General features: G+C 48.4%; 1 protein-coding gene across 1 annotated transcript; it reads left to right on the top strand.

Annotated features, from left to right (window-relative positions):
* The first annotated feature begins 16,114 nt into the window (after positions 1-16,114).
* Positions 16,115-23,250, top strand: DYNLL2 (dynein light chain LC8-type 2). The gene is made up of 3 exons (XM_004271778.4): positions 16,115-16,259; positions 19,008-19,146; positions 21,237-23,250. Exons 2-3 carry the CDS (start codon positions 19,015-19,017, stop codon positions 21,372-21,374), a joined length of 270 nt encoding a protein of 89 aa, XP_004271826.1. The 5' UTR covers positions 16,115-16,259; positions 19,008-19,014; the 3' UTR covers positions 21,375-23,250.
* Positions 23,251-27,437: the final 4,187 nt, after the last annotated feature.

Genomic DNA, 27,437 nt, shown 5'->3' with positions numbered 1-27,437 from the left:
TGGGGAGCCACTCCCTTCCTCTTGCTGCTGATTCCATTTGGTGACAAGCAGTAGGTCAGGAGGACAGTAGGAAGTCAGGAGAGGTGAGAAGCAAAGAGCTGGAGCTGAAAGAGAGGGAGAGTTTACTGGGGGTGAGAGAATGAAGGTAAGAGCCCCAGGGAACAGGGAGGAGGGAGACTACGGCCAGCAGAGGGAGGGCCTCCCCGGTGGGGATGGAGGCAGAGGGCACAGGCCCCAGCCCTGACCTTCTTGGATGGGGTACGTGGCAGGCCAGCCTGGAGGCAGGGAGATGCCCACGATGGCCTGTAAGGTTTCCTTCCCTCTGGAGGCCTCTGTAGAAATCCAGAATGGGTGAGCAGAAGCGGGTTGAGGTTCGATTTTCCTGAGGAAGCCCTGAGCTGGAGACAGGACGCGTTGACTCTTTATTTATTTACGAGGCTATCGATTCGAATGCAGCTTTCCCACAGGATCCCGAGGTCGCTGGAGTTGGGAGAAGAAACCTCTCACCAGTTAGCTTCCTTTGCCCTCTAGATACCAGGCGCTCAGATAAGCTGTCCCCACACTCCCTTCATTCCTCCTCCTTTCTTCACCCCTTCTGCCCTTCACCCCTGGCACCCTGAGGGTTGGGGGCTCCAGACAGCCCCTCTAATTTCCTCTCTTTCTCAGGCCTGGCCGTTCTGGGTTCCTTCCAATTTTTAGGGCACACTCCAGCACCCCAAATCCTAACAGCAGGACATTGCTTCACTCAAGCATAGATGTTAAATTTCCAAACTGTAAAAGACCTCTGAGATCCTCCCAGCAAAAACCTTTGGTTTTCCTGAGAAGGAACAGAGGCCAAGGGGAAGTCATTTCCCCAAAGTTGCGCAAAGACAGTGGCACACCCTGGACAAGAACGAGGCCAGGCCTCCTGATTCCCCTGACGAGAACCCTTTGAGCTGTGCCACGTTGCCTCCCAGTCTGGCCCTTCAACCCAGAGGTAGGGATGCCCCTGAGCTGGGACTCACTCTCTGAGACCTTTGCCCCCTTTTGCAGTCTCCCAGCAGGGCCTCTCCTAAGTTTGTTTTGACCTGATGAATCTTTGCTCTCCATCTGCCCCACTCCGAAATAGGATTGAAAAAGTTCTATATAACCACAGAGGAAAGTGGAGTCTGCTGATAATGACTAGGAGTCTGCTCAGCTTCACCTGGCCTTAAACGCCCTGCGTTCCCACCTCCCTCCCTACTGGCCATCTTTCATGAGGCCTCTCCCAGCCTTTGTAACCCAACATCAGACTTCAGGTGGGCCGAGATGCCCTCGTCTACTCAGCCTTGTGAAAGAAGATGGCTCTTCTCCCTCAGCCTTGATTCCAGAGCTCAGTCTGCCAGACAGGCAGAAATAAGCCTTTCTAGGTGGGTAGAATACAGGAGACAGGCCAACACTGCACCAGGCCCCAGGGGCTGCCTCCTCATCTTTGGACGCCCTGAAGTTTGGCCCAACTGAACATAGCTCTAAAGATGAGCACCCATTGTAAAGCAATTATACCCCAATAAAGATGTTAAAAAAAAAAAAAAAAAAAGATGAGCTCCAGGGCTTCCCTGGTGGCACAGTGGTTAAGAATCTGCCTGCCAGTGCAGGGGACATGGGTTTGAGCCCTGGTCCGGGAAGCAACTAAGCCCATGTGCCACAACTACTGAGCCTGCGAGCCACAACTACTGAGCCCACATGCCACAACTACTGAAGCCCAGGAGCCTAGAGCCTGTGCTCCGCAATAAGAGAAGACACTGCAATGAGAAGCCCGCGCACCACAACGAAAGGTAGCCCCCGCTCGCCACAACTAGAGAAAGCCGACGCGCAGCGACAAAGACCCAACGCAGCCAAAAATAAATAAATAAATAAAATACATTTTAACAATAAATAAATAAATAAAGATGAGGACCCTTGCTCGAGGCAAGGTGGGCACTCTGCCTTCTTAATGTTGTCTATGTTATTGTACTTTTCCTTGGGTTCATTTTGGCATTCAGTGTTCCAAGGTTTAACCCCAACACGATATACTGGCTTCATCTCTTCTTTCTTTCCTTCTCACAGGCTGCAGCTAAAAGGAATTCCATACAAGCACCACATTTTCTTCCTGTGGCCTGACTGTTCTGGAATGCCCTACCCTCCTGCTCCACACGTGCAGAAAACCCGTGTCCTAAGCCACTTTCCCTGATTCTAGCAGCTGACATCCATTGAGCTCTACCAGGTGCTGGACCCTGCACTTTATCTTCGCAATAACCTCAAAATTCTCCCCATTTCTCCATAAGTTACACAGCAAGAGGCAAAGTCAGGATCTGAACCCAGGCCTGTGGTCTCCAGGGTCTATACTTTCAGCCACTACACTTTATTACCTCTCAGGAAATAGTGACCCTTTCCAAAACTATCTTTCTCTTAACTAGGATTTTATCTGCATTTTCCTTTTCTCACATCGCTTTTTTTTTTTTGCGGTACGTGGGCCTCTCACTGTTGTGGCCTCTCCCGTTGCCGAGCACAGGCTCTGGACGCGCAGGCTCAGCAGCCATGGTTCACGGGCCCAGCCGCTCTGCGGCATGAGGGATCTTCCCGGACTGGGGCACGAACCCATGTCCTCTGCATCGGCAGGCGGACTCTCAACCACTGCACCACCAGGGAAGCCCTCGCATCGCTTTTTGATTTTTGACTGCAACTACTTAGATCATATGCTTTCAGTCTCTCACTAGACTGTGAGTCTTCAAAAGTAGGGCCTGGGTCACATTTGGTGTGTCCCCAGCATCGGGCTCAGTGCTAGCACATGGCAGGAGGCCATGAAATCTGTTTCCAATGAAAGAATGAATAAACGACCAAATGGATTTGAATCATAGTGAGGGCTAATGTCTGTCCATGGTGGAGCAGGGCGTTGGAACTAACTTTTCTAAAGGCCTCAGCTTCACATTTCCTTTTTAAAGGCACCATGGGAAATGAAGGGAACGGAAGCGTTTCATAGATGAGAGAGAACAGGAACGCAAACCCCTGCATGTCTGTAATCACAGAGCCTCTTCATGCCGGCTGCCGCTGGCAGCATGCTGGGGAACGTGTTTTCAGTTAGTTCTCCAGGTTGGGAACTGCAGGTACTACCAATTGCTTTGTGTGAGCTGACGGCTGTGAAAGGAAAAGAGAGAAGAGGATAATAAAACCTGGGAGCGACGGCCTTGCCAGGTGCAGGGTCTGACCCGAGAGAAAGGGCCTCCAGCGTGCATCCCACCTTCAAGACCCACTGCGCAGGGCGGAGGGGACTCTAGTCACCCTTTCTATGCCAGACTCTTTTGCGATCAGGGACTCCACACGGAACAGCCCAGGGCAGGGTGGTCTCTGGCTGGGTTAAGGGCAGGGTCAATCCGCTGGGAGTCCTTCTGAGTTGAGAAGGAGTAACTAGAGGCTCTTGGGTGCAAGGCACTGGGCAGAGAACCTGGAGTGTGGGCATCACCTACACAGGGTGTGTGTTTATGTGTGCCTGTGTGCTCATACTCTCCTGAGTGTGTCAGAAGCAGTGAGGGAACCCAAAATCGGACTGGGCTTCTTTCAGGCCCCAAGGTTAGGGAACCACCTGGGCAAACCTTCTCCAAGGTTCTGCTCAGGACTCAGCTTTTCTGGTCCAAGTTTAGAACGGGCAGAGCAGGCTGCTGGGCCATGGCTTGGGAGGGTGGTTTCCACTCTGCCTTCGTGTAAACCCACTTTTGTCTTAAGCTCTGGGTCCCCATCCCCCATCTCCTTCACCTCTCCTCTCCTGAGAGGCTCACACTTCATTAGCAACATGCGCATGGATTCTCCTGGTGCTGGGTAAACAGACACCCTCCTCAGCGCCTCCCCCTATTCCTACCTACCTCACCCCCACCCAGGAGGAAGCTCACCTCTGTGAGAATCCTCAGCATAGCTCTTTCTGAAAATGCTGGGGACACGCCAGCGAGCTTTCCTGGGAGGAGAGTCAGTGCTGTTTGCCCTTGCGGGGAAGGAGGACGGGACAATGGTGGCCTGGGTCTCCACAAATGGGCCTGTGCAGGCCTGGAACAGACCAGGCCACATGTTACAAGTTTCCCTTTGCCTCACCTCCCAAACTGGGAGCTTAATGGTCACTGGGTGGCGAGACTTAGAAGGCATCTAGTCTGGCCCTACCCTGAAACTTTGTTTATCTGGCTTTGGAGGGAGTCATTCATTGATGCAGCACACACTTGTTGCCTACTGACCACGTGCCAGCTCTAGGTGCCAGGGATGCTACAGTGAACACGACAGGCACATTTCTGGTCAGTCTGGAAAAGGACACAGTTAGCAGGCATAGTCATTTGCGGGTGGGCGGGGTGAGGTCAGGATAGAGAAGTAATGGGAGCTCAGAGAATCAGGGTAGCTGGGAAGAGATGCATCTAAGCCAAGGCTGGAGTGATGGGTGGAGTGTTAAGCCACCCAAGAGGGGAGAGAGCATAACAGACACAGGGCCCAGAGGCTAGAGAGCACCTGGTACGTTTACGAAACTGAAAGGAGTGCGAGGGGAAGGTGGAGGGAAGGAGGAGGTGGTGAAAGATGAGGCTGGAGGGCAAGGCAGGGGCTGGGCTGTGGAGGGCTTGAAAGCCATAGTGAGTGGAAGGAGATTTAGCCTAAAGACAATGAAAGGTTTTCAGAAGATGTGTGATGTGTTCAGATTTGTGTTTCAGAAAGATGCTTTTTGCTTTTGTGTGGAGCATTGCTATTTGATAGATATATAAGGAGAGCAACAAATGTAGTTTTATTTTTTTAATGAAATTTATTTATTTTTGGCTGTGTTGGGTCTTTGTTGCTGCGCATGGGCTGTCTCTAGTTGCGGCGAGCAGGGTCTACTCTTTGTTGCGGTGCGCAGGCTTCTCATTGCGGTGGCTTCTCTGGCCTCAGTAGTTGTGGCTTGCGGGCTCAGTTGCTCCGTGGCATGTGGGATCTTCCCGGACCAGGGACTGAACCCATGTCCCCTGCCTTGGCAGGTGGATTCTTAACCACTGTGCCACCAGGGAAGTCCCACAAACGTAGTTTAAAATTTTCTAGTAGCCACATTAAAAATGTGAAAAGACAGGTGAAATTAATTTTAAATAATATATTTTATTTAATCCTATATATCAAAGCTATTATCATTTAACAGAAAACTTAAGATACTTTACATTTTTTTCATATTAAGCCTTTGAAATCCAGTGTGTACTTTGCACTTACAGTGCACCTCAGTTTGGACTAGCCACCTTTTGAGTACTCAGTGGCCACATGTGTTTGGTGGCTAACATGTCGGACAGTGTAGATGCAGAGAATGCATTTGAGAGGAGCAGGAATGGGGAAGCTGTTGCAGGTGACCAGGAGGAGGATGGTGGCCTGGGGATAGAGACAAAGTGACAGATTTCAGAGATATGAGCCCCAGGTTGTCATCCCGGGCTTGGACTTAATACCTCTGAACTCCTTTTATCTGAACGAGAAATCTTGTTTGGGCCATTTTACTTGGGGTTTCCCCTCTACTCACGGCTGGACCTAATTTTAATGAAAATAGCACCTAAATGGAGACGTCCAATGGACAGTTGGATCTGATAGGTCTAAGTAAGCAGAGAGGTCTGAGAAAGCCACCTAGAGATCTGGGAGTTCCCAATCCATATTTGGTCCTTGAAGCCATGGCAACATATGAGATCTCCAAAGGAGAATGTTCTAGTGAGGAGAGGAAGGATCTAGAACAGAACTCGGAGGAACAGCAACACTGAAGATGGGCAGAGGAAGAGGAGCCTGCTGAGGAGACTGCAAAGGAGCAGCCAGAGAGGTAGGAAGGAAATCAGGGAAGTGCTGCACCACGGAAGCATAGGGAGGAGAGCGTCTCAGGGACGTGGTGATCAACCGGGGTAAAGACGGCTGTCTCTGCTTGCTTCTAAGCATGAGGAGGCCACCAGGGAGGCTGAATAAATCAACCTAGGCTTCTGTTGTGGCCCCAAACTCCAGCAAAGGCTGGTCATGTCATCCTCCAGCTCAGTGCCTTCAGTGGACTCCAAGTGTTTTAAGGACAGAGTTCTAGTTCCTTAGCACATCCTTTAGGCTCCTCCAAAGCCTGGCCCTAGCTTTTCTGTCCAGCCTGTCCTTTCCCCAGCACACTCTGTCCCTGCCAGGCCCGGCTTCCTACCATTCCCTGCCTTGGCTTGTGTGCTTCTCTCTGATTGAAGAACCTTCCCTCCTTCCCTTTTTCTCCCCCAATCCTGCCATGCTTCAAGACTTACTTCAAATGCCAGCTCTTCTGTTCCCTGATTCTTCCAGACAGAAGACCCCCCAACCCCAGCCCCCCACGAGCATTTTTCTCAATCACAGCCCTCATTATAGTCCAGCCTGTGTTAAAGTTGGCTGTGTACGTGTGTGCCTCCCAGCTAGACGGTGAGGCTGCACAGTCTGAGGCGGCTTCTCGCTACTCAGCCCTGTCCTCGGTGCCTTCCACATAGCTTGTAACAGATGTTTAAGAAATGTTTATGGATTTAATGGAACTGTTGTCCCTCACAGCCTCCAAGTAACAATGTGGTCTCTGTCTTTTTTGTCATATTACTCCGGGGGGATGAGGGAGACACTGAAATAGAGAGAACCCTGTTTTAGAGGGAAATAGACAAGGAGATGAGTTTGAATCTAGCTGCTCAAAGGAATAGTCCCAGTCCGAGCTTCCTCTGACCTAAGCAGCTTGTATCATCTGGGTGCTCAAGAAACACCTTATTAACAGAAAGGCAATAGAAAACAGTGAGTGAAATTAAAAGTTGGTTCTTGGAAGAGATGAACAGAATTGACAAATCTTTTAGCTAGACAGACTAAGAAAAAAGAGAAGACTCAAGTTACTAAAATCAGGAATGAAAGAAGAGATCTTAAAGAAATAAAAAGGATTATACAGGAATACTATGAACAAGTATATGCTACGAAATTAGAAAACCTAGATAAAATGGACAAATTCTCAGAAAGACACAAACTACTGAAACTACTTCAATAGATAATCTGAATAGACCTAAAAGAAGTAAAGAGATTGCACTAGTATTTTCAAAACCTCCCACAAAGAAAAATCCAGGCTTAGATGGTTTCACTGGTGAATTATACCAAATGTTTAAAGAATTAATGTCAATCCTTCACACGCTTCCAAAAAATAGATTAGGAGGGAACACTTCCAACTCATTCCATGAGTCCAATATTACTCAGACAAAGACACCACAAGAAAACTATATATCAATATCACTTACGAATATAGATACAAAAATCCTCATATCCCAGGAATGAAATATTGGTTTAATATTTGAAAACCAATGTAATGCACCATATTGATAGGTTAAAGAAACCAAGCCATATGATCCTCTCAATAGATGCAGAACAAGTATTTGAAAAAACTCAATACCTTTTCATGATAAAAACGCTCAACAACCTAGGAATAGAAGTGAACTTCCTCAACTTGATAAAGAGCATCTACGAAAACTCCACATCTAACATTAGACTTAATGGTGAAAGACTGAAAGCTTCCCCCCTGAGATCAGTAACAAGACAAGGATGTCTGCTCTCACCAATTCTATTCAACACTGTACTGAAAGTTCTAGCTAAGACAATTGTCAAGAAAAAGGAAAAACAGGCACTCAGGTTGGACAGAAAGAAGTAATACTATCTAGGCTTCCCCGGTGGCGCAGTGGTTGAGAGTCCGCCTGCCGATGCAGGGGACATGGGTTCGTGTCCCGGTCCGGGAAGATCTCACATGCCGCCGAGCGGCTGGGCCATGGCCGCTGAGCCTGCGCGTCCGGAGCCTGTGCTCCGCAACGGGAGAGGCCACAACAGTGAGAGGCCCGCGTAAGAAGTAATACTATCTTAGATAGTAATACTATCTAAGATAATATGGTCTTGCATATAGAAAATTCTAAAGAATACACACACACACACACACACACACACACACAAACTATTAGGGGTTAATGAATGAGATCAGCAAGGTTGCAGAATACAAAATATAATATACAGAAATCAATTGTATTTCTATACACGTGTAGCAATGAAAAACCTGAACATGAAATTAAGAGAATAATTCAATTTACAATAACAGCAAAAAGAATGAAATACTTAACAATATATTTACAAAAAGAAGTGCAAGACATGTACACTGAAAATTATTTCACATTATTGAAAGAAACTAAAGAAGACCTAATAAATGGAAAGAAATTCCATGTTCATGGACCAGAAAACTTAATACTGTTAAGATAGCAATACTTCCCAAATTGATCTATGATGTAACATAATCTCTATCAAAATCCCAGCTGATTTTTTTTTTTAACAGAAATTGGTAATCTGGTCCTAAAAATCATATGGAAATGGAAGGGACCCAGATTAGACAAAGAATCTTGAAAAAGACAAACTTGGAAGACTCACACTTCCAGATTTCACAACTTACTGCTAAGCTACAGTAATGAAGACAGTGTGGTACTGGCATAAGGATATATAGACCAGTGGAAAAGAATTGACAGTCCAGAAATAAGCTCTCCTATTTATGGTCAACTGATCTTTGACCATTTAGTGATGAAAAAATAGTCTTTTCAACAAAAGACGTAGGACAATTGGATATCTACTTGCAAAACAATGAAGTCAGACCCAAACACAAAAATTAACACAAAATGGATCATTTAGCAAGAGCTAAAACTCTTAGAAGAAAACATAGGGTTTCTTGGGTTAGGCAATGATTTCTTGGATGTGACATCACAAGCACAAGGGACAAAAGGAAAAATAGGCAAATTGGTCTTCATCAAAATCGAAAACTTTAGTGCTTCAAAGGTCACTGTCAAGAAAGTGAAAATACAATCCATAATGTGGAAGAAAATACTTCTGAACCATGCCTCTGATGAGGGTCTGTTATCCAGAATATATAAAGAACTCTTACAACTCAATAATAAAAAGACAACTTAATTTTAAAAATGAAAAGATCTGAATAGACATTTCTCCAAAGAAAATACACAAATTGGGACTTCCCTGGTGGTCCAGTGTTAAAGAATCCGCCTTCCAATGCAGGTGACGTGGGTTCGATCCCTGGTCATGGAACTAAGATCCCACATGCCACAGGGCAACTAAGCCAGAGTGCCACAACTACTGAGCCCATGTGCTGCAAACTACAGAGCCCACGCGCTCTGGAGCCCGTGCGCCACAACTAGAGAGAGAAAACCCACACGCCGCAACTAGAGAGAGGCCCGCGTGCCACAATGAAGAGCCGCCGCAACGAAAGATCCCACACGCCTCAACAAAGACCACGTGTGCCACAACTAAGACCTGACGCAGCCAAAAAAATAAAATAAATAAATATTAAAAAAAAGAAAATACACAAATTGCCAATAAACACATGAAAATATGCTCAACATCATTAGCTACCAAGGAAATACAAATGAAAACCACAGTGAGATACCACTTCACACACACTAGGCTGGCTGTAATCAAAAAGACAGATAATAACAGGTGTCGGTGAACATGCGGAGAAATCGCAGCCCTCATGCACTGCTGACAGGAATGTAGAATGGTGCAGCTGCTTTGGAAAACAGTCTGACCGTTCCTCAAAAAGTTAAGCATAGAGTTACCATAAATCCCAGCAATTCCACACCTAGGTGTATATCTAAGATAATTGAAAGAATATATCCATACAAAACTTGTACGTGAATGTTTATAGAGGCATTATCCATTAACAGCTAAAAAGTGGAAACAACCCAAATGTTCACCAGCTGATGAATGGCTAAACAAAATATGGTATGCTCATACAATGAAATATTAACCAGCCATATAAAGGAGTGAAGTACAGAGTCATGCTACACCATGGATGAATCTTGAAAATATTATACGTAGTGCAATAAGGCAGTTGCAAAAGACCATAACCATATATTTTATGATTCCATATATATGAAATGTCCAGAATAGGCAAATACTTAGAGACAGAAAGTAAATTAGTGAGGTTTGGGGGGAAATGGAAAAATGACTGACAATGAGTATGGAGTTTATTTTGGGGATGGTGAAAATGCTCTAAAAGTAGAGGGTGGTGATGGTTGCACAGCTCTGTGAATATACTAAAACCCACTAAATTGTGAACTTTAAAAAGGTGAAATTTATATGTGAACAGTATCTCAATAAAGTAGTTATATACGTGTATAAATATATATGATTATGTTGAAATGTAAGGTGGGCCTCCATTTCCTAGTGGGAAGATAATTTTTTTTTTTTTTTTTTTGCCAACTGGAGTATATCACAATATACCTGACAAGGCAAGGTTTTCCTCCAAAATTTTCCTCTGAAAGGACAGCAAAGTTGTGCAGACCTCATTTTTTAGAGCTCCTCTCATCATTTCCCACCTCACCCTAAGGGACTGAGGGTGAGAAAGCAGAGTGTTTTTATGACTGTGGGGATGACGATCTCCCTCATAAATAATGTTGGCTCCCACTCTTGAGGCTCTCCAAGGTAGATCTCTGTGGTTTCTGCCCGCCCAGTACCCACTCTCTTGCTTCTTGTAACTGCATGTAGATTTTCCTTCTGTCAGCTATCCCCCCCTCCATCTCAGAAGGTCTACCAGTCTGGCTGCCCTTTATTTCCATGGCCAAAACGTGGACTTAAGACCCAGTTTGTCCAATCAGATGCCCTTCTTTGGGAATTTGAATTGAGAGTCGGGTGACTCAAAGAAAAAGCCCGTGATGTGCCACTCTGGGATGCCCTGTGGAAACTGTTCCATGGCTCCTGCTGCCTGGAGTCAGGGGAGCTATTCAGGTCCTGTTTTCTTCTTCAGGTGTTTCTTGCACCCAAGAACCTAACTTCATCTTTTGGATATTCAAGGGCTGACCCATTCCACGTCATTGTCTTGGTTCTCCCGCAGCAGGGGCAGGGTTCCTCAGAACTGTCCATACAACGAAGGAGGAAGACTCCTAAATCCTAAGGAGTCATGACCTAGAAACCACGAGCTCCATTGGAACATCTTTTCTTTGGCTCCTTCTTGGTGACCATTTGCTTTATAAATTTAGGTATTTATTTATTTTGGGCTGCACTGGGTCTTCGTTGCTGCACGCGGGCTTTCTCTAGTTGCGCTGAGCGGGGGTTACTCTTCACTGTGGTGCGCGGGCTTCTCATGGCGGTGGCTTCTCTTGTTGCTGAGCACGGGCTCTAGGCGCGTGGGCTTCAGTAGTTGTGGCGCGTGGGCTCAGTAGTTGTGGCGCGTGGGCTCAGTTGTTGTGGCTCACGGGCTCTAGGGCGCAGGCTCAGGAGTTGTGGCGCACGGGCTTAGTTGCTCCGAGGCATGTGGGATCTTCCTGGACTAGGGCTGGAACCCACGTCCCCTGCACTGGCAGGCGGATTCTTAACCACTGTACCACCAGGAAGTCCCATGACCATTTGCTTTAATATTTTAATTGAAGCTCTAAACATTAATTGAATCTTAACTATGTCAAGTTGCTTTGTTAGTTGAGGGAGTAAAAGATGAACAGAATTACCTCCCAACTTTGGTGGGTGGTGGGAGTGTAGAGAAATGCTCTTTGAATTCTGACCGCAGGGACAGACAGAAAGAACAGAAAAGGGGCATTTAAAGTTGGCCTGAGGTAGAGGCTCCTAGCCTGAGGAATTTCTCCCATCCACATGGAATGTGCCCTTTGGGATGGGGTATTGAAATAAGAGAATCATAGACTTTGGGGCTGACAGGGACCTTATAGACATGACTTAACTAGAGCCAGATTGGGTTTAAGACTTCTCCTTTGACTCCCAGTCCAGGGCTCACTTCACTAGCTCCCAGTCATGTGGTTGACTTGGCTGGCTCCTCTAAGTTTCAGGGGATTGGAGAGGAGGAGGGGCAATGTTTGGGGCTTGGTAAATGGTTGCCTAGGGAAGTATGTCTTGCAAGGCCACCCAAGAAATCAGCAATGAACTGGAGCACATTCCAGTAGTTCTAGTCACACTGTTTCTTCCTTAAGTTTTCCCAGTGGGGACTTGGCAGAAGGGACTGATAGCAGGGTTTGCACTGCAGTGTGTCAGTGTGTGTGTTCCCACCCTTTTCCATCCTCCTGGAGCTCTTGAAGCAAGTCAATAGCAAAAGGTCTTGGTGAAATGACCTCTGTTACTGCTATGGTCTCTTTTCTGTAGGTGCCCTAGTCAGCTGGGGTGGGAGAGCCTTGCTAGTTTTTACCTGTAAGGTGTAAGGATATCAGGCAAATAACCAGAGAGTGTGAGAAGGAAATCAATTCAGAAATCAGGCCTGGACTTTCCCCAGGGCTGACAGTGTTTTACCTTAATTAGCAACTTGCACTGGGCAGGAAGGGCCCAGTGTAAATAGTGTGCATTGCTGGTTCTAGGGAAAGAGACAGAAGAGCCTAGACAAGGTTCTTTGGGTGGAGAAGAGATGAAGTGTGTCCTTCCAAAATGTATTTTTCAGCCATTAATGGGCATGATCGGTTTAACTAATACTTACAGAGAATTTCCCATGTTCCAAGAACTGTGTCAGGTTCTGCAGCCCACATGTAAATAAGATGTGATCCCTGTATGCAAGGAACTACAGACAAACATAAGACCAACAAGTTTAATAAAATGTGGTGGGTGATAAGCCCTGGATGTTACCAAAACATAGAGGAGGGGTATGCTTCCCACCTGGGATTCAGGGAAGGCTTCCTAGAGGACAAAGAGCTGGGAAAGAAAGCCACCAGCCTCACAGGCAAGAGAACCACATAAACAAAGGTGTGGAATCTGGGTCCGTGGGGGGAAACCACAGGCAACAGCTGATGGTGTTACTAGAGCCTGAAGAGGGAGATGGGAAGCGTGGGGAGATAAGGCAGAGAGGCTGGGGTGTGTGTGGCTGGGAGGGGAAGTAAATTATGGGAAGGAGCATGGGTCTTTTTTCAGAGCAGGGAAGAGGGAAGGGCCTGGGAGACTTGCATTTTAGACAGATCACAGCAGCGTGGATTTGGGGAGGAGGAGTTAAGAAAGGGGGCAGGGAGCCTACTGGAAGTGATGATGAGTACTAGATGCAAGGTATTCACAATGAGAATGAGGCACTCCTTATGAAAGGGGCATGGACTGGAGACACAGCCAGGAGGTGAGTGATGATAGAAATGTGGTGGGGAAGGGAGAGACACAAATCCAGAGGGGACCGCAGGTTTCTGACTTGGTACCTGGGTGGATAATGGGGCGAGGAACTGAGGTAAGAAATGCAGGAAAGGGGGGCTTCCCTGGTGGCACAGTGGTTAAGAATCCACCTGCCAATACAGGGGACACGGGTTCGAGCCCTGGTCCAGGAACATCCCACATGCTGCGGTGCAGCTGAGCCCGTGTGCCACAACTACTGAGCCTGCACTCTAGAGCCCGTGAGCCACAAATACTGAGCCTGTGTGCCACAACTACTGAAGCCCGTGCACCTAGAGCCCGTGCTCCGCAACAAGAGAAGCCACTGCAATGAGAAGCCTGCCTGCGCACAGCAACGAAGACCCAATGCAGCCAAAAATAAATAAAAACAAACAAGCAAACAAAAAAACCCCCAATGCATTAAAAAAAAAAAAAAGAAATGCAGGAAAGGGAAATAAGTTTGGAAGAGAGATGTTGATGATAGCTAACATTTATTAATCACTTATATGGACCACACATTGTGCCAAGAGTTTTTCGTGCATTTTTCTCATAACTCTATAAAGTAGATATTATTAGTCTCAATTTATAGATGAGGAAAATGAAACTTTGAGATGTTGAATAGGTTGGCCAGATCTGCACAGCTGGTTGAGTGGTGGAAAGAGGTTAAAATCCAGGCATTCTGGCTCCCGGGCCAATGCTCTTAATGACCAGGCAGGATATAGGTGTATGTGAAGAGTCCAAAGAGCCTGTGGGACACCCACAGTGGAGGTCTGGAATTTAGGGAGGTCATCAAGGCTCAGATCATGGTATAAACTACCTAAGTTGACCAGTGCCCTGGGGAACCCCTAAGTTAAAGAAGTAGCCAGTGGGTAAGGGGCTCACAGATGAGACAAAAACAAAAGTCCCATCTGATTTTTAAATCTGAAGACATGGCTCTGCTATCCCGGCAACAGAAAACCGGACGATCAACATGTAGTGGCATCAAATAGAAATGTCCACCAAGTTAAGCAGACGTATTAATTATAACAGTTACTATGTTGCATAGTAATTATCCTAAACAGTAAGCAGTTTACATAAATAGTAGTAATTAGCATAGCACAAGTTTCCCCAACTGTGTCCTGTGGAATAGTAGCTCCTGGAGATGTTAATAAATGCTTGGATAAAAAAGGTCTTTGGAGTCAGATAAGCTTAGGAAATGCTGGTATAATTTAGATAGGGCACCCAACACCTAGTTTACAGTTTTATCTTTTTTCTGTCAGGAGGATAGTGGAAAGGCTAAAAGTGTAGGCACTGGGAATTAAATACTGCTGCTTACAAGCTGGGGAATTTTGGGCAAGTTACTGAAATTCTCTAAGAGGTAGTTTCCTCCTCCCCACATGTGCCCCACCCCCCCATTCATTCACACTGAAGCTGACATCAGAATACCCTTGGTGTGAGGGGATACCACAGGCCTCGCCTATTTCTTTCACATCTCCTCATTGAGGTTGAAGATGATAGAGCAGGTTGGGAAAGCGTAAGTGAGAGGGGATGATTTTCTAGGTTTCCCCTGACTCATAATGAACACTAAATTATGATGCCCCAAATCAGAGCAGGTCAGGGCCAGAACGAGCCTGACTTCCTGACCATGGTTTGGGGCAATGACGGGTTAAGGTTAGGGTTATAGGATGAATGCAAGCTTCTTAATCCTTACTGTGTGGCCCAAATGCTTGGCTTTCCATAAAGACCCTCACCACCCCTTTAGGTAGACACTTCCTTTGGAAAGAAAAGAGCAGCTGCTTCCTGTTCTCCTTAGGAGGTGGGTGGTGTGGCATGGAGGGCAGGCACTCCCCCAGTGTGCACAGGCATTTACACACACACCCACAGACCCCAGGGGGACTGCTGCCTAGAAGCACCACTTTTCAGCCTAGAAGCCAGGTCCAGGCCTGACCTGTGGTGGTCTGGCAAGGGCTCCCCCCTGCTCTGTCCCTTGTTTCTCTCCTTTATAAGGTGAGGAATATGGATGGGGTGAATTTTAAGGCTCCTGGCTGTACAGACATGCTTTGGTTTGTACCTCTAGGGGATTCTATTCACGCCCCCTCTAGTCCTGTCTAACCAAGCGGGTAGACTGACTGGAAATGGCTTACTCTCATCTCTCTTCCAGGGGTCTGTGTATCAAAGACAAAACTCCCCTCTCACAATCGTGCTTAGGGTTTGCCTCCATTGCTCTTGAAGATAAACAGCATCTGGGGCCCCAGCTTGGAGTTTAGGTCCTGTGGCCTTGAGACTCGGGAACAAAGGCAGAGCAGGAAGGGGAAGGGGCCTTCCCAGAAAGTGAGAGGAGGGGAGACCTGCGGCTGTTCATGACTTTACCTCTCCATAGGGCTGGCTGTCCTCTCCTTCCCACAGTTTTGGGGGGACGGAAGGGGTCCTGTCTTTTCCTCTAAAACTGATGACTTCACCTCCTTCCCCTTCCTCTTTCTAAGGTTAGGATCTCTACCCCTTCCCCATGGGCTCCCAGGGTCTGAAATCTCCATCCCACTCTCTTCCTTTATTCTTCTTCGAATTAGGGTCTTTACGCCCCTCCCTCTTTTTCTCTCTCATTGAACCCGGCCTCTTTATTCCTTTTTAGGCCTGGCCTCTCCAGCCCTGGTTAGTGGGGTCTGTATACTTCTTTTTTCTCTTCTGAAGGCCACGTCTCCCTCCCCCAACCTTTTCCAGCTCCCCCTCCCCACCCCCTCCCTCCGCCCCGAGGCATTGTGGGAGGAAACAAGATGTGGGGCGAGAGCGGCGCGGGGAGAAGCCCGCAGTGCGGGGCCGAACGGGCCCAGCCAATGGGGAGCGCGGACGGCGGCGCGCGCGCCGGTGGGGGGAGCGGGGCGGGGCGCTATTTCAGAGGGGGGTCGTGCGTCCGCCAAGCTCGAGGCCGAGCGGAGCAGAGCTGCGAGGTGCCAGCGCGGAGCTGGCTAGCTGGCAGGCAGGCGGGCCGGCGGGCGCAAGGCGGAGCGCGGGCGGCGGGAGAAGCTCGAGGGCGGAGGGCGGCGGCGCTTGTGCTCGGCCCGGGCCTGCGGGAGCCGGAGACCGCGGCGGCGCCGGCGGCGGCGGCTGCTGCCAGAGGAGCCGAGGGGACACCGCCCTGCCCGCGCTCTGCCTCAGGCCATCCCTGCTCCCCCGGGACCCCGCGCGGACTCGCCTCCGTAAAGGTAAGCGGTGGGTGGAGGCTGCCCCGGGGCGGCGGCCCGACGCGCGGAGTTCGGCCCCGAGGCCCGGAGCAGTGCTGGCCTCGGCGTGACGCCCCCGGCGCCTCTCCTGCCCAGGGCTGCGCCACCCTGTGCCCTCCCGACCCCGGGGCCCCCGGCTGCAGAGGTGAGGCCTCCCGCCCCCCCCACCCGGGATTTCTCTGCGGGCTCGGAGGCCCTTGCTGTTTGGGCCGTGACGCGGTTCGTCCCGCCGTCGCCACCCTCTGGGGCGTCCTTCCTGCAGCGAGGACGCCCAGTCACTACGGCGCTGCTCTAGGCCGGACGGGGGAGGGCGGCCGGCCGGGCGGAGGTGCGGGGGGAGGAGGCTTTCTCCCGGCCCAGGTGCCGGCCTTCGGGATCGCAGCCACTGGAGGATGGGGTGGTGGAGGGAGACGGCCCCTTGGGGTCCGAAGGGAGGAAATACAAGCGTTTGTGCGTGTTGGGGGCCGGGGAGGGCGGGTCGTGTCGTTCGGAGGCTTGGTCTTTTTGTCGCAGGGCCGGGGATAGAGGAGAGTGAGCTGTCCTGGAGTGCCCTCTTAGCTTTTCAGAGGAGCCCCTGGCTCGTGACTAAGGCAGCTGGCCTGGGGCCCTGTGGTCATCCTTCAATCTGGAGGCCCAGGTCCCTTGCTTTTTTTTTTTCCCTCTTCCCCGGGGGGGAGGGACTACGTTGGCCCCTCCCTTTCCTTTTCTCATTGGCACCTTGGACAGGGGAGACTGGGGCTAGGCCTCACCTCTCAGACGCCTGGGGGGTCAGGGGTGAAGAATCGTGGCATTGTAGTCACAAGACCAACGTTATGTAACTGCAGGCTCTCCTGGAGGGTAAGGTGGTTTTAATTACTGTGACAAAGTTGTTTCTTTGGACTTTGGGAATGAGGCAGTGGGGCAGGTGAGCTTGCTGGGAAAACGGGTGCTGATTTCATCCTTTAATCAGGCCCCACCCCACCCTTGGATTTGTAAACAGTGCCCCCTTCTGAGTGGTAACCTGGGATAGGCCGCCCGGTGACACTAGTTTTCTTCCCTGTACTGCTGCTGTCGTACCTTTGCGCAAACCCATTGAAGTTGCCACATTTATCTTATTTCAGCCATTGTTTTCTAAAAAGATGTTGGTTTGCCCCAGGTCATATAGACAGCCAGGCCTTGAACAGGGTTCGCCTGACCTTTTCCTCAGCCCCAGCTGGTGCTCACAGACTCCTCTCGAGGCTCTGACTTTCCCTCTCGGGCGTATGGGAGCAGAGGGTACTGGGGCAATAATCCTTTGCTCTGCCAGCCTTTGCAAAAGTGGAACCAGCCCTGCTTAATTTGCCAGTGTGAGACAGAGGTGCCCCGGATGCAGTAAAGGGCTGCCTGACTAGCAGCTGGCACGCATGCATTCTTTGCATCTAGTGCAGGCTGAAGAAGTAGTCATGAATTCTGCTTCCCTTTTCAGCCCACCCAGCCCACAGGCTAGTGTGGACTCAGATCCGGGTGGCCCGGAATGATACCAGGGATCTCTCCTTGAGCAGTCAGGTCCCTGTGTAGCTTTGTATCGGACAGGGCTGCAACGACAACATCTTTTATCCACTGGGCAGGCCACAGAGTGGCGCTTTGGGGGAGTAGCACATGGGATGGGGGGTGGATTGTTACTGCCCTCTGTGATGGGACTTGGTCAAGGACAGAGGATAGGATTTTGCAGCTCATCCCCTTTCCTGCAAAGCACCTCACATGCCATAGACTTCTAGGCAGGCCGTGGCCAGCCCTCCTGGAATTCCTGTCATCCTAGGAGGGGACCATGCAAGGTGAGCTCTGCAACTCTGGTTGCTATAGGATGAATGCAATGTCTTAGATAGCATGGATATGAAAGAGTGCTATTAAAATAATAATTCTTTTGTTGTCTTTTTGTTGTCTCTGTCACCACTGGGCATTGGTAGCTTAGGGCTTGGCAGTCTTTTTCTGTGAAGGACCAGATAGTAAATATTTTAGGCTTTACAGGCCATCTAGTTTCTTACAACTATTCAACTCTGCCATTGTAGTGTGTTCCTATGAAACTGTTTACAAAAGCAGGTGGTGGGCTGAATCTGGCTAATGGGTGAGACCACTGTATAGACTGTCCTTGTTTGCAGTGTTCTCATATAACCTTAATTAATCCTTACAACAGCTCTTGATAGATATCCTCATTGCTAAAATAGAGGTAATCGAATGCAGAAAGGCTAAGTAACTTGTCCACAGACCAGAAGTCAGGCCTAATTCATCTTTCCACTTTGATACCAATGATATAATAATGGTCATTAAATCAAGGGCCTATTATGTTCAGGTGTTATACCACCAGGTTTACCCTGAGGTTAACTCAAGTCCGCATTTTAAGATGATGAATGAGAGCACAAAGTTTAATCAGCTTGCCCAAGGACACAGCTGGTAGATGGTGTATTGTAATATCTTGGCTATTGGTGCTATTCAAAATATTGGAAATAGATACGTTTAGAGTTGGAAAAGCCTCATTTTACATGTGATAACAACTGATGGCTTATTATGTTTTTTTAATTATTTACCTTGTGTTTCCCAGACTTGGCAACCATGTGTCTGCTAAAATCTTAGGAGCTCCCTTTTCTAATGCCTCATATCTGTGTTTTCTATTGCCCTCATCTTCTGTGCTCCTCTCCCAGCCCCACACCCAGCTGTTAGTGTTCACTGCCCAGAGCATGGGATTGCAGCCTCACCTCTCTGCTTCTTCTGCAGTGTCACGATGTCTGACCGGAAGGCAGTGATCAAGAACGCAGACATGTCTGAGGACATGCAACAAGATGCCGTTGACTGCGCCACGCAGGCTATGGAGAAGTACAACATAGAGAAGGACATTGCTGCCTATATCAAGAAGGTGTGCTGGGAGAGCTGTGGTTGGTCAGGGATAGGGATGGATAGCTGAGTTATGCCCCAGGGAGGGCTGGAGTGGGGGCATAGGAAAGTAGGTATATTCCATGCAAACAGAACCCTACGAACTTGCAAAGGAGATAAGTTAGGGGATGATTCTTATTTATTAAAGCATTTACCTTAAGAGTTTTTAATAGGAACTCTGCTGGGGTTGTGTGTATGTTTACAGATAGTTATGTGACTGCAAAAGCAATGGGGAGTGAAGCTTCAGGACTAGATATAACTGTCCCAATTCAGAACTATTCAAAATGAAGACCAAGGATGTTTGATTGGATAACATAAGATCCTATACAAATTTTCAGGGAGCTGCATCATTTAAAGTGGGATAGCCCTATAAGTGATTCTCATTACGTAGGACGTTTCCTTTTCTTTAAAAGGACTCAGGTGGGGAGTTCCCTGGCCGTCCAGTGGTTAAGACTCGGTGCTTTCACTGCCATGGCCCGGGTTCAATCCCTGGCAGGGAACTAAGATCCCGCAAGCCAAGCTGCGCGGCCAAAGAAAAAGGGACTCACGCACTAAATCGTCCCCTTCTCCCTGCCTCCTTGAGGAAAGGGTGGGCTTGAATATATATAGATATATAGATATATAGATATTTTTTAATAGATGAGCATTATTGGGGCAATAGGTTTAGTCCCTGAAGAATTCCTGGGTGAATGGACATAGTTAACATATATATAGTGAGGAAGCTGCTGAGCTAGAGGTGAAAGGTGGTACCCAGGGTCCCTGATTCCCAGTCAGGATCCATGTCCATTGGTGGCAGAGCCCCAGTCTTTGATATTCTTAATTCTGGTATCCCAAGGATGCCTAAGAGCCATGGCATTCTGGTCCATACAGGCGGTAGAGTATCCTTGAGTTTCACAGAACTCTTTCCTGTGTGTCTGGGTGGTATGAGAAGAGGAAACTGGGGTCCTGAGAGACTTTTTCTTTCTGTGTGTGTAGCCAGGGGGTGCAGAGCTGGCAAGGCTGCTAGGCGTGCTGGTTCCTTGTTGAGTGATGGTTTTTCTGTTCTATTCAGGGAGAGAATGTAGAACCATGGACTCCTAGGGCCAGAAGAATCGCTTTCTCGTTTTGCTGATGGGGAAAATGGGGAAGCAACTATGGCTCTCCTATGTTACACAGGGTCTTCAGTCAGGAATAAAGCTGAGTGTGGTGACCCATGCCCTTTCCGCCGTCTCCTAATACCTTCTGGAGTTACGTGGTATGGGGGCTGTGAGGACGCTAAACAAGTTGCAGGTTGAGCCCCTAGGGGCCAGAGCCCCAAGGTTGGCTGCATTGCTGGGCCCGTGGTGGAGGGCTGCTGTCCTTTCACAGCCACGGCAGGATGCAGCTAGAACTGAGCCATCTGTTTCCTGCTGGGTCCACGGAGTGGGAAGGTCTGTCTGATAAGGTCGTGAGGATTTCCTAGCTGGCTTTGGTGCTGAACTTGTACTAGCCCTGAGAGAAGTGAGGGAACTGCCTTGATCTCATGGTTGAGGTCCTTTCTCTGGTGTTTACAGCCCACGTAGTGCCTGCCACACTGGAGTGTCTTTAATGTTGGCTTACACAGAATCGCTTCCTGGTTCTCCTGCAGGTACTCCTGGTACTTTCGTTCCCCGTTTTGCTTTAGCGTCTTGGCTTTTGGCGTTTGGAAATGCTGGTTTAGTAATGTGAGAGGTGGCAAGGGGCACGCCAGGGAGGCTTGCTCCTCTTCTACTCAGTGCTGTGTGACCCTGGAGTGGTCCTTTATTCCACTGGCTTTTCTGATTCCCTTGCTGAAGGATTGCGGGGTGGGCTTTTGAAAAGCAGGGTAGCTAGAGGAACGAGAGATGAACGGGCTGTAAAGTGCTAGAGAGAAATAATGGAGCCTTTGTGGTGTTACATTATTAATGAAGGAGTGTCCTAGCCAACCTTAGAACCTGAGCTCCTGAGGTTCAGAGAACCGAGGCCTAGGACTGGGGGTGGGGTGGGGGTGACAGCTAAACTAATCAGACTCTCATTCTGATTTCTCATCCTCCAGCTGTCCTAATCACCTTTTTTCTCTTTTTATTCTTCTTTTAGGAATTTGACAAGAAATATAACCCTACCTGGCATTGTATTGTGGGCCGAAATTTTGGCAGCTACGTTACACACGAGACAAAGCACTTCATCTATTTTTACTTGGGTCAAGTTGCAATCCTCCTCTTCAAGTCAGGCTAGGTGGCCGCAGTGAAGGTGTTAGTGGTGGCGGCAGTGATGGCAAGCAGGCGGTGTTGCTGGGACTGTTTTGCACTGGGGCCAGCATCAGGATGTCCTCTCCAATGGCTGTGCTACTGCATGGACTGTATACTCGATTTCATGTGTATGTCGCAGTAAACAAAACCAAACTTCTTTCTGTTTAGTTGCCTGGGGAAGAAGGCTGCTTTACGTTTATTTTTCAAGACTTAAATTTTTGTTGTTGTTGTTGTTGTTGTTGTTGTATTGCACTAGGAAATCTCTCCCACCCCTCTCTTTTCTCTTTCTCTCCCTATACAAATAAAAAGCCCTCAACAAAGCCTGTACGACTAGGAGGGCTGGGGAAAAGAAATAGGTTTCTGGAGGTGGAACTAAAACTGTGCAGCTGCCTCTTCTGGTGGTGGATGCTGCTTTGGGAGGGCCAGGGAGGCTGCAGGGGGGACAGCGTTAGGATTGACAAGGAGAGAGGGATAGGAAGGAGGGTAGGGAGATTGATCTAGTACCAGGGAGAATATTCCACTGAACTGTGATTCCACGGCTTGGGGCAGAGGGTGGGGCAGGGGCTGGATTCTTTAAGGGGCCTTGAGACGTGTTTGTCTGTGGTGTGTGGGAGTGGGGAGCAGACTTATCTTGCTGTCTTTGTCAGAAGAGTTTCTAAGTGAGGGCTGTGTCTTTTATTCTTTCATTCTTCCTGCCAGAGCTCATGCTAGGAGGATGTTGAGGGTGGGATTAGCTTGATTTTTTTTTTTCTTTTCATTCTTCTCTCCTTCTGTCTGCTCCCTGCTTAGCTCTCTGTTTTCTCATTCCTCCAGAGTTCTCTTAGAGCAGCCCCTGGTAGTTGGCTGGCAAGGGAATTTCTGGTGACTAGTTCTTAGCTAGGTCTTAGCAATCAAACCAAATTAATGTGTCCCTTGTTTTTCCTCTGTATATGTGTGTGAATGTGTGTATATCTTGGTTTAGGGTAGAGGGGAGGGAGGGGCAGGACTGTGGAATCTCTAAGGTGTATCGGTAGACAAGTGGGCCTTTATGTTAAAAACCTCTGGGGGCCTCTGTTTTGGGGGTGAAGATGGGTATCACCCTACCCGCCCTCAGCCATCTGGCCTAGACGCTGCTTGCCCTATGGCTGTCTGCTCCCGGGAAGGCTTTAGGAGGATAGTCCGGGATGAGCTGGGTCTCAGTGGAGAGGGAAAGGGACTTTGTGAGTGGTGGCAGCCTCTTGTGGGAGGCAGGGGTGGAAGTGTGATAAAGGCTGTTGAGGGGCTTTGGGGGAACTTTGGAGGTCAGTCTTGCAGTGGTGAAGCCAGGAATTAGGGGATGGAGCAGGACTGCTAGTGGGAGGAGATTCCAAGGGGAGTGCTCGGGAAATCTTGTCTGTGGATCAAACAGTGATGGGGTGGGGAATGGGGTGGGGGGAGTCATTACTGATTGAGCTGTTGATTCTTGTAAATCGCATTAAAAACTCTCACGTGTAGGGTTGATGCTGTGGAGGGGGTTTGGGATCCAGCTCATTCTCTTTTTTTTTTTCCGATTCCATCCTCAAGGTTGGTGGGGAGGCAGGAGAATGCCCCCTTCTCAAGCCTTTAGTGTGTGCTGAGCTTTCTTTGATGCTGACAGGGGAGGGTGGGGACCGGGATGGTGAGTGAGTTCCCTGTAAAACCCTTTGGTGGGCGCAAGACTGAGTGCTTGAGTTGAGGTTTATTTTTTTATGAGTGTCCAGATCTGTCTCCCCCTGCCCTCCCAGACTTGTGCGGCCAGTTGGAAATGTCTGGTGTGTGTCCATCTCTCCCTCGTTTCTGGAGCATCTCCTGTGCTCTGCATCCACGCCTCTGCCTCTTTTGGACATTAAAGGTCGATTGATGCACTTCTGAGCTGCTTGGGTTTCTTTGGGGGTAAAGGGGATGGCCTGGTGGCGGTGGTACCACACGTGGGAGGGGTGGGCATCTAGGGTGGAGTAGAACGGGGTCCAAAGAGATGCTGAATCAGGTCTCAGAGGGCCTAGGCTTGGGCCCCTTAAGTGGAGGAAAATAACCAGCGGCGCTCACCCACAGGAGTTCTTGGGTCGTTGGTGGAGGTGGTCTGGTGAGCCTCATTTTGAGTCTTCCATATAGTCGATGCTGAGACCTGGAGACTGTTTCTGTTAGCTCTAGCCACTCAGGAACGGAGAAGCTGAGGATCTTCAGAAAGGTGGAACCTGAGTGGTCTCTGACTCTTGGGTTATCCTGGTTGTCCCACTTGGGGCTCCTGCCCACACACACCTGGAGAAGTCAGCAGTACCGAGACGCTTCTGAGAGTATCTGCCCACCCCTGTGACTCTAAGCCACTGGTGTCTGGGCTTATGGCTACAATTCTTGTGGAGGGTGTTTGGGAGCAGAGATGGCTTTATACTCATTTCTGTTGTCAGTTATTCACTGAAAAATGTTTCTGAGTTTTATACTTAGGCCAAGGATGCTGTTCACATAGGAGAACAGGACAGGGAAGTTCTCTTCTTTCATGGCATGTACATTGTAGTGCACAGAGCAGACGTACACATTAAAAAGCCAGTAGTGATAAATACTATCAAGGAAATAAACTGGGCAATGAGCTATTGGTGTTGGAGGTAGGTGGATCCGTTTCTTCCACAAAGTTGAAAGTTGGTGGGCTGGATCCTGGGGAGAAAAACCTCCAGGGCAGCGAGGTCCCAAGGGAGTAAGACGAGGGGCTCTAGAACCTCAACTTCTGTTCCCACCTTTGCTGGTATGAACGATTTGACAGAGCTGGAGCTTTGGAGGAGGAGAGGAGGCCATGGTCCACATTTTATCTGCGATAGGTGCCTCTAGGGTCAAAACTCATCCTGTCCTGATGGGAGAGGCAGTCCAGGTAGCATCTATGGACAGCACACTCCTGCACAGGTAGGTACATGGTGCTCATCTAGAAGGTTAATCCTGCAAGGCTTCCTGATGAGCCCCCACCCCATGGGGCCCAGGAGGGGCAACACTGGAGGATCGACTACAGAAGGGGCTGTGGAAGGCAGATGGGAACTGTGGCAGAGGAATGCAGCCACTGTCGGAACTGTGGCCAGGCAGAGGAAGCAGGAGCTTCAGTATCCCACCTCTCTTTCATCCTGTTCTCCAGTTTTCTGGGGACCTCCTTTTGGCCGAACCTAACAAAAGTCAGGCAGAGGACAAGGCTGACCCAGGGATACAGTCTGTAGGGGTCAACCCCCCCTCCCCCCAAGGAACGTAGCAGGAGAATGAATCTAAGAGGGGCAAACCAAGCCAGCATGGTAGGAAATTCTCTGTTGCTGTGGACAACGTGTCTGTCTCTCCCCAGAACTCGTGTCCTCTAGCCTAGACAGAAGGTGTGGCTGCCTCCTAAACTATCCCCTTACTTCCTTCAGGTCTTTCCTCAAACATCCTCTTATCAGAGGGGCCTGCTTACATCCTACAGAAAATAGTACCACTCCCCCATCACTGTTAACCTTACCCAATTTAATTCAGCATAGCACCTGCCAATGCTTGACATTCGTTTACTTATTGATCTTTCACAAGTAGAACATAAGCTTGAGAGCAGAGCCATTTTCTCTTTTCTTCACTGCTTTATCTTCAAGCCCCCAGAACAGCATCTGTGCTGTAGGGGATGCTTGATAAATGTTGATTGGCCAAATGCAAAAAAGAGTGCAAACAAGCATGGGCAACCCGGCTTTTCCTGAAGACACTTTTGCTTTTGGCTTGACTCCCCCTTGCTGGCCAAGCCCTGGAAAGGCATCAATGGGTCATTCCCCAAGTGTGTTCATGCCTCAGCCCTTCTTCCTTATCAGCTGTGGGAGAATGAAAGAGTGCGTTCTTAAAGTACATTTTGTTTTTAAAGCATTTCTGTTTATGTCCCTGAAACCTCCAAGCACCCCTCTGAGCTAGACCCCAGGCAGTCATTAGCCATATCTTTGGATAAGCAAACTGAATCAGAGAGGGTGGGTGACTTGCCAAAGCACACGTAGCTGGTAGCGTTACTAGTGCCCAGGCACTGTGACTTACAAGGGCTGACCTGGGTTTGACAGCAGTGTTCTCACTGATACTCCTTGAGATTTAGGCCCAGCTCTCTGAGCTTGGGAGTGAATGCCCTGTTCACTGATGTTCCCCTTCCTGGGCTCGCTTCAGCAAAGGCAATGAGGATAATTTCCAGGCCTTCTCTTCTCCTCACTACTCTTGTCTACCAAGCATTGAGGAAGTGCCCCTTCCTTCTTGAAGCTTCATGAAAGGGGTAATGAGTCTTCTGGATTTAGGAGAGAGCAGACTCCCAGAGTTCTGGCTCAGGACTCCCCTGAACTAAAGGCATAGCTTCCCCACCACTCTGGTAACAAGGAGTGACCTCTCATCTGTTGAGGTCATGTGTACCGGTATGTATATCTTTGTGACACCGTGAGCTTGGTGTCCACACCAGTGTACATGCATACTCCTATGCACAGACTGCTGCTGTACCAGTATAGAAGGGTTCATAAGAAAAGGTCAAGGAGGACCCAAGTCCTTGTGCCTCTCCTCCCTTGCTTTGTCCAAACAAAGATGTGTTTATAGTGAGGCTGCTGGACATTGCTGTCTTGGGCTTTAGAGAGAGGCCAAACATGCAAAAACAGTGTGGTGTTGTGGACAGACCTGGGGTTGAGTCCCAGCTCCTACACTTAACCACTTTATGAACTTGGGTAAGTCATTTGATTCTGAGGTTTAATTTCTTCATCTGTAATATGGGGATAATACATATCTACCCAAAAGAGTGGTTATGAGGATCAAATGACATCATGTATGTGAAAGTGCTTTCAAATTGGAACATCATGATGGTGATGAAGATGCTGGTTATTAGGGTCAGTGATGATAAATCTTGGGGAAAGAATAAAGGATTCTGGGAAGTCAGGGCCCCCTGAATCTCCCCTCGTGTCTCGTACTGGCCTTCTCCTGCATTGTCCAATTGTATCATATTATAGAGAAGGAAGTTGAGAACCAGACAGGGAAACAAACTTACCTAAGATCTCATGGATGTTTGGGTTAATTGGGATGTAGAACTTGGTCTCCTAACTCCCTGGCTGGTCTGATCCTGAGGTGGTAGAGGGGACTAACTTATCACTTGGTGCTAAGCCCCCTACTGAACTCTGAAATGCCGTGTACTTGGTGATGGTGTAGAATTCAGTGGTTTTTAGTATATTCAAAGAGTTGTGCAACCATCACCACTATCTAATTCCAGAACATTGTCATCACTCCTCAAAGAAACCTTGCACCCATTTGCAGTCACTCCTCATTCTTCCTTCTCTCTAGCCCCTGTAAACCACTGATGTATTTTCTATCACTGTGAATTTGCCTGGACATTTCATGTAAACGGAATCCTACAATATGTGGCCTTTTGTGTCTGGCTTCTTTCACTTAGCGTAACGTTTTCAAGGTTCATCTGTGTTGTAACATTTATCAGTACTTCGTTCCTTTTTCTGGCCAAGTAATGTTCCACTGTGTGGCTATATCATATTTTGTCATTTTGTTTATGTATCAGTTGAGTGATTTTGGGTTGGTTCCACTTTTTGCCTATTGTGACTAGTGCTGCTATGGACATTGATATATAAGTTTTTGTGTGGACAGATGTTTTCAATTCTCTTGGGTCATTTTTTCTTTAAATGTCAGTTTACTTTTCTATTTGAAAAAAATCTAGATTGATATCGGAAAATTTTTTCTGTATAGGGTCTGATAGTAAGTATTTTAGGCTTTGTGGGCCGTATGACATTGTGTATGTTGTGTATGTAGTTGTTCCGATTACTGAACTCTGCCATTGCAGCTTGAAAGCAGCCACAGCCAGTATGTAAACAAATAAGCATGAATGTGTTCCAGTAAAACTTTAAACAGGCAGTGGGTTAGATTTGGCCTGTGGATTACAGTTTGCCAATCCCTAATTTAGATGATAGACTCACATAATCCAACATTCCAAAAGTACAAACAGTGAAAATCCTCCCTCCCACTTCTGTCCCAGAGCCCAGGGGCTCCCCTCCTTAGAAGCAATTAATATTATGAGATTTTGTATCCCCTTTCAGGGGCAGTT

This window comes from Orcinus orca, chromosome 19, assembly GCF_937001465.1.
Source record: "Orcinus orca chromosome 19, mOrcOrc1.1, whole genome shotgun sequence".
NCBI classification, from domain to species: domain Eukaryota; kingdom Metazoa; phylum Chordata; class Mammalia; order Artiodactyla; family Delphinidae; genus Orcinus; species Orcinus orca.
Note: the sequence above shows the minus strand (reverse complement) of the source record. Positions and strands in the feature narration are given on the sequence as shown.

Bases quoted from the DNA above. Each gene is read 5' to 3' on its own strand.
- DYNLL2 (XM_004271778.4), top strand. From the start codon at position 19,015: ATGTCTGACCGGAAGGCAGTGATCAAGAACGCAGACATGTCTGAGGAC. The intron at 19,147-21,236 runs GTGTGCTGGGAG...TTCTTCTTTTAG, and splicing joins TTGCTGCCTATATCAAGAAG to GAATTTGACAAGAAATATAA.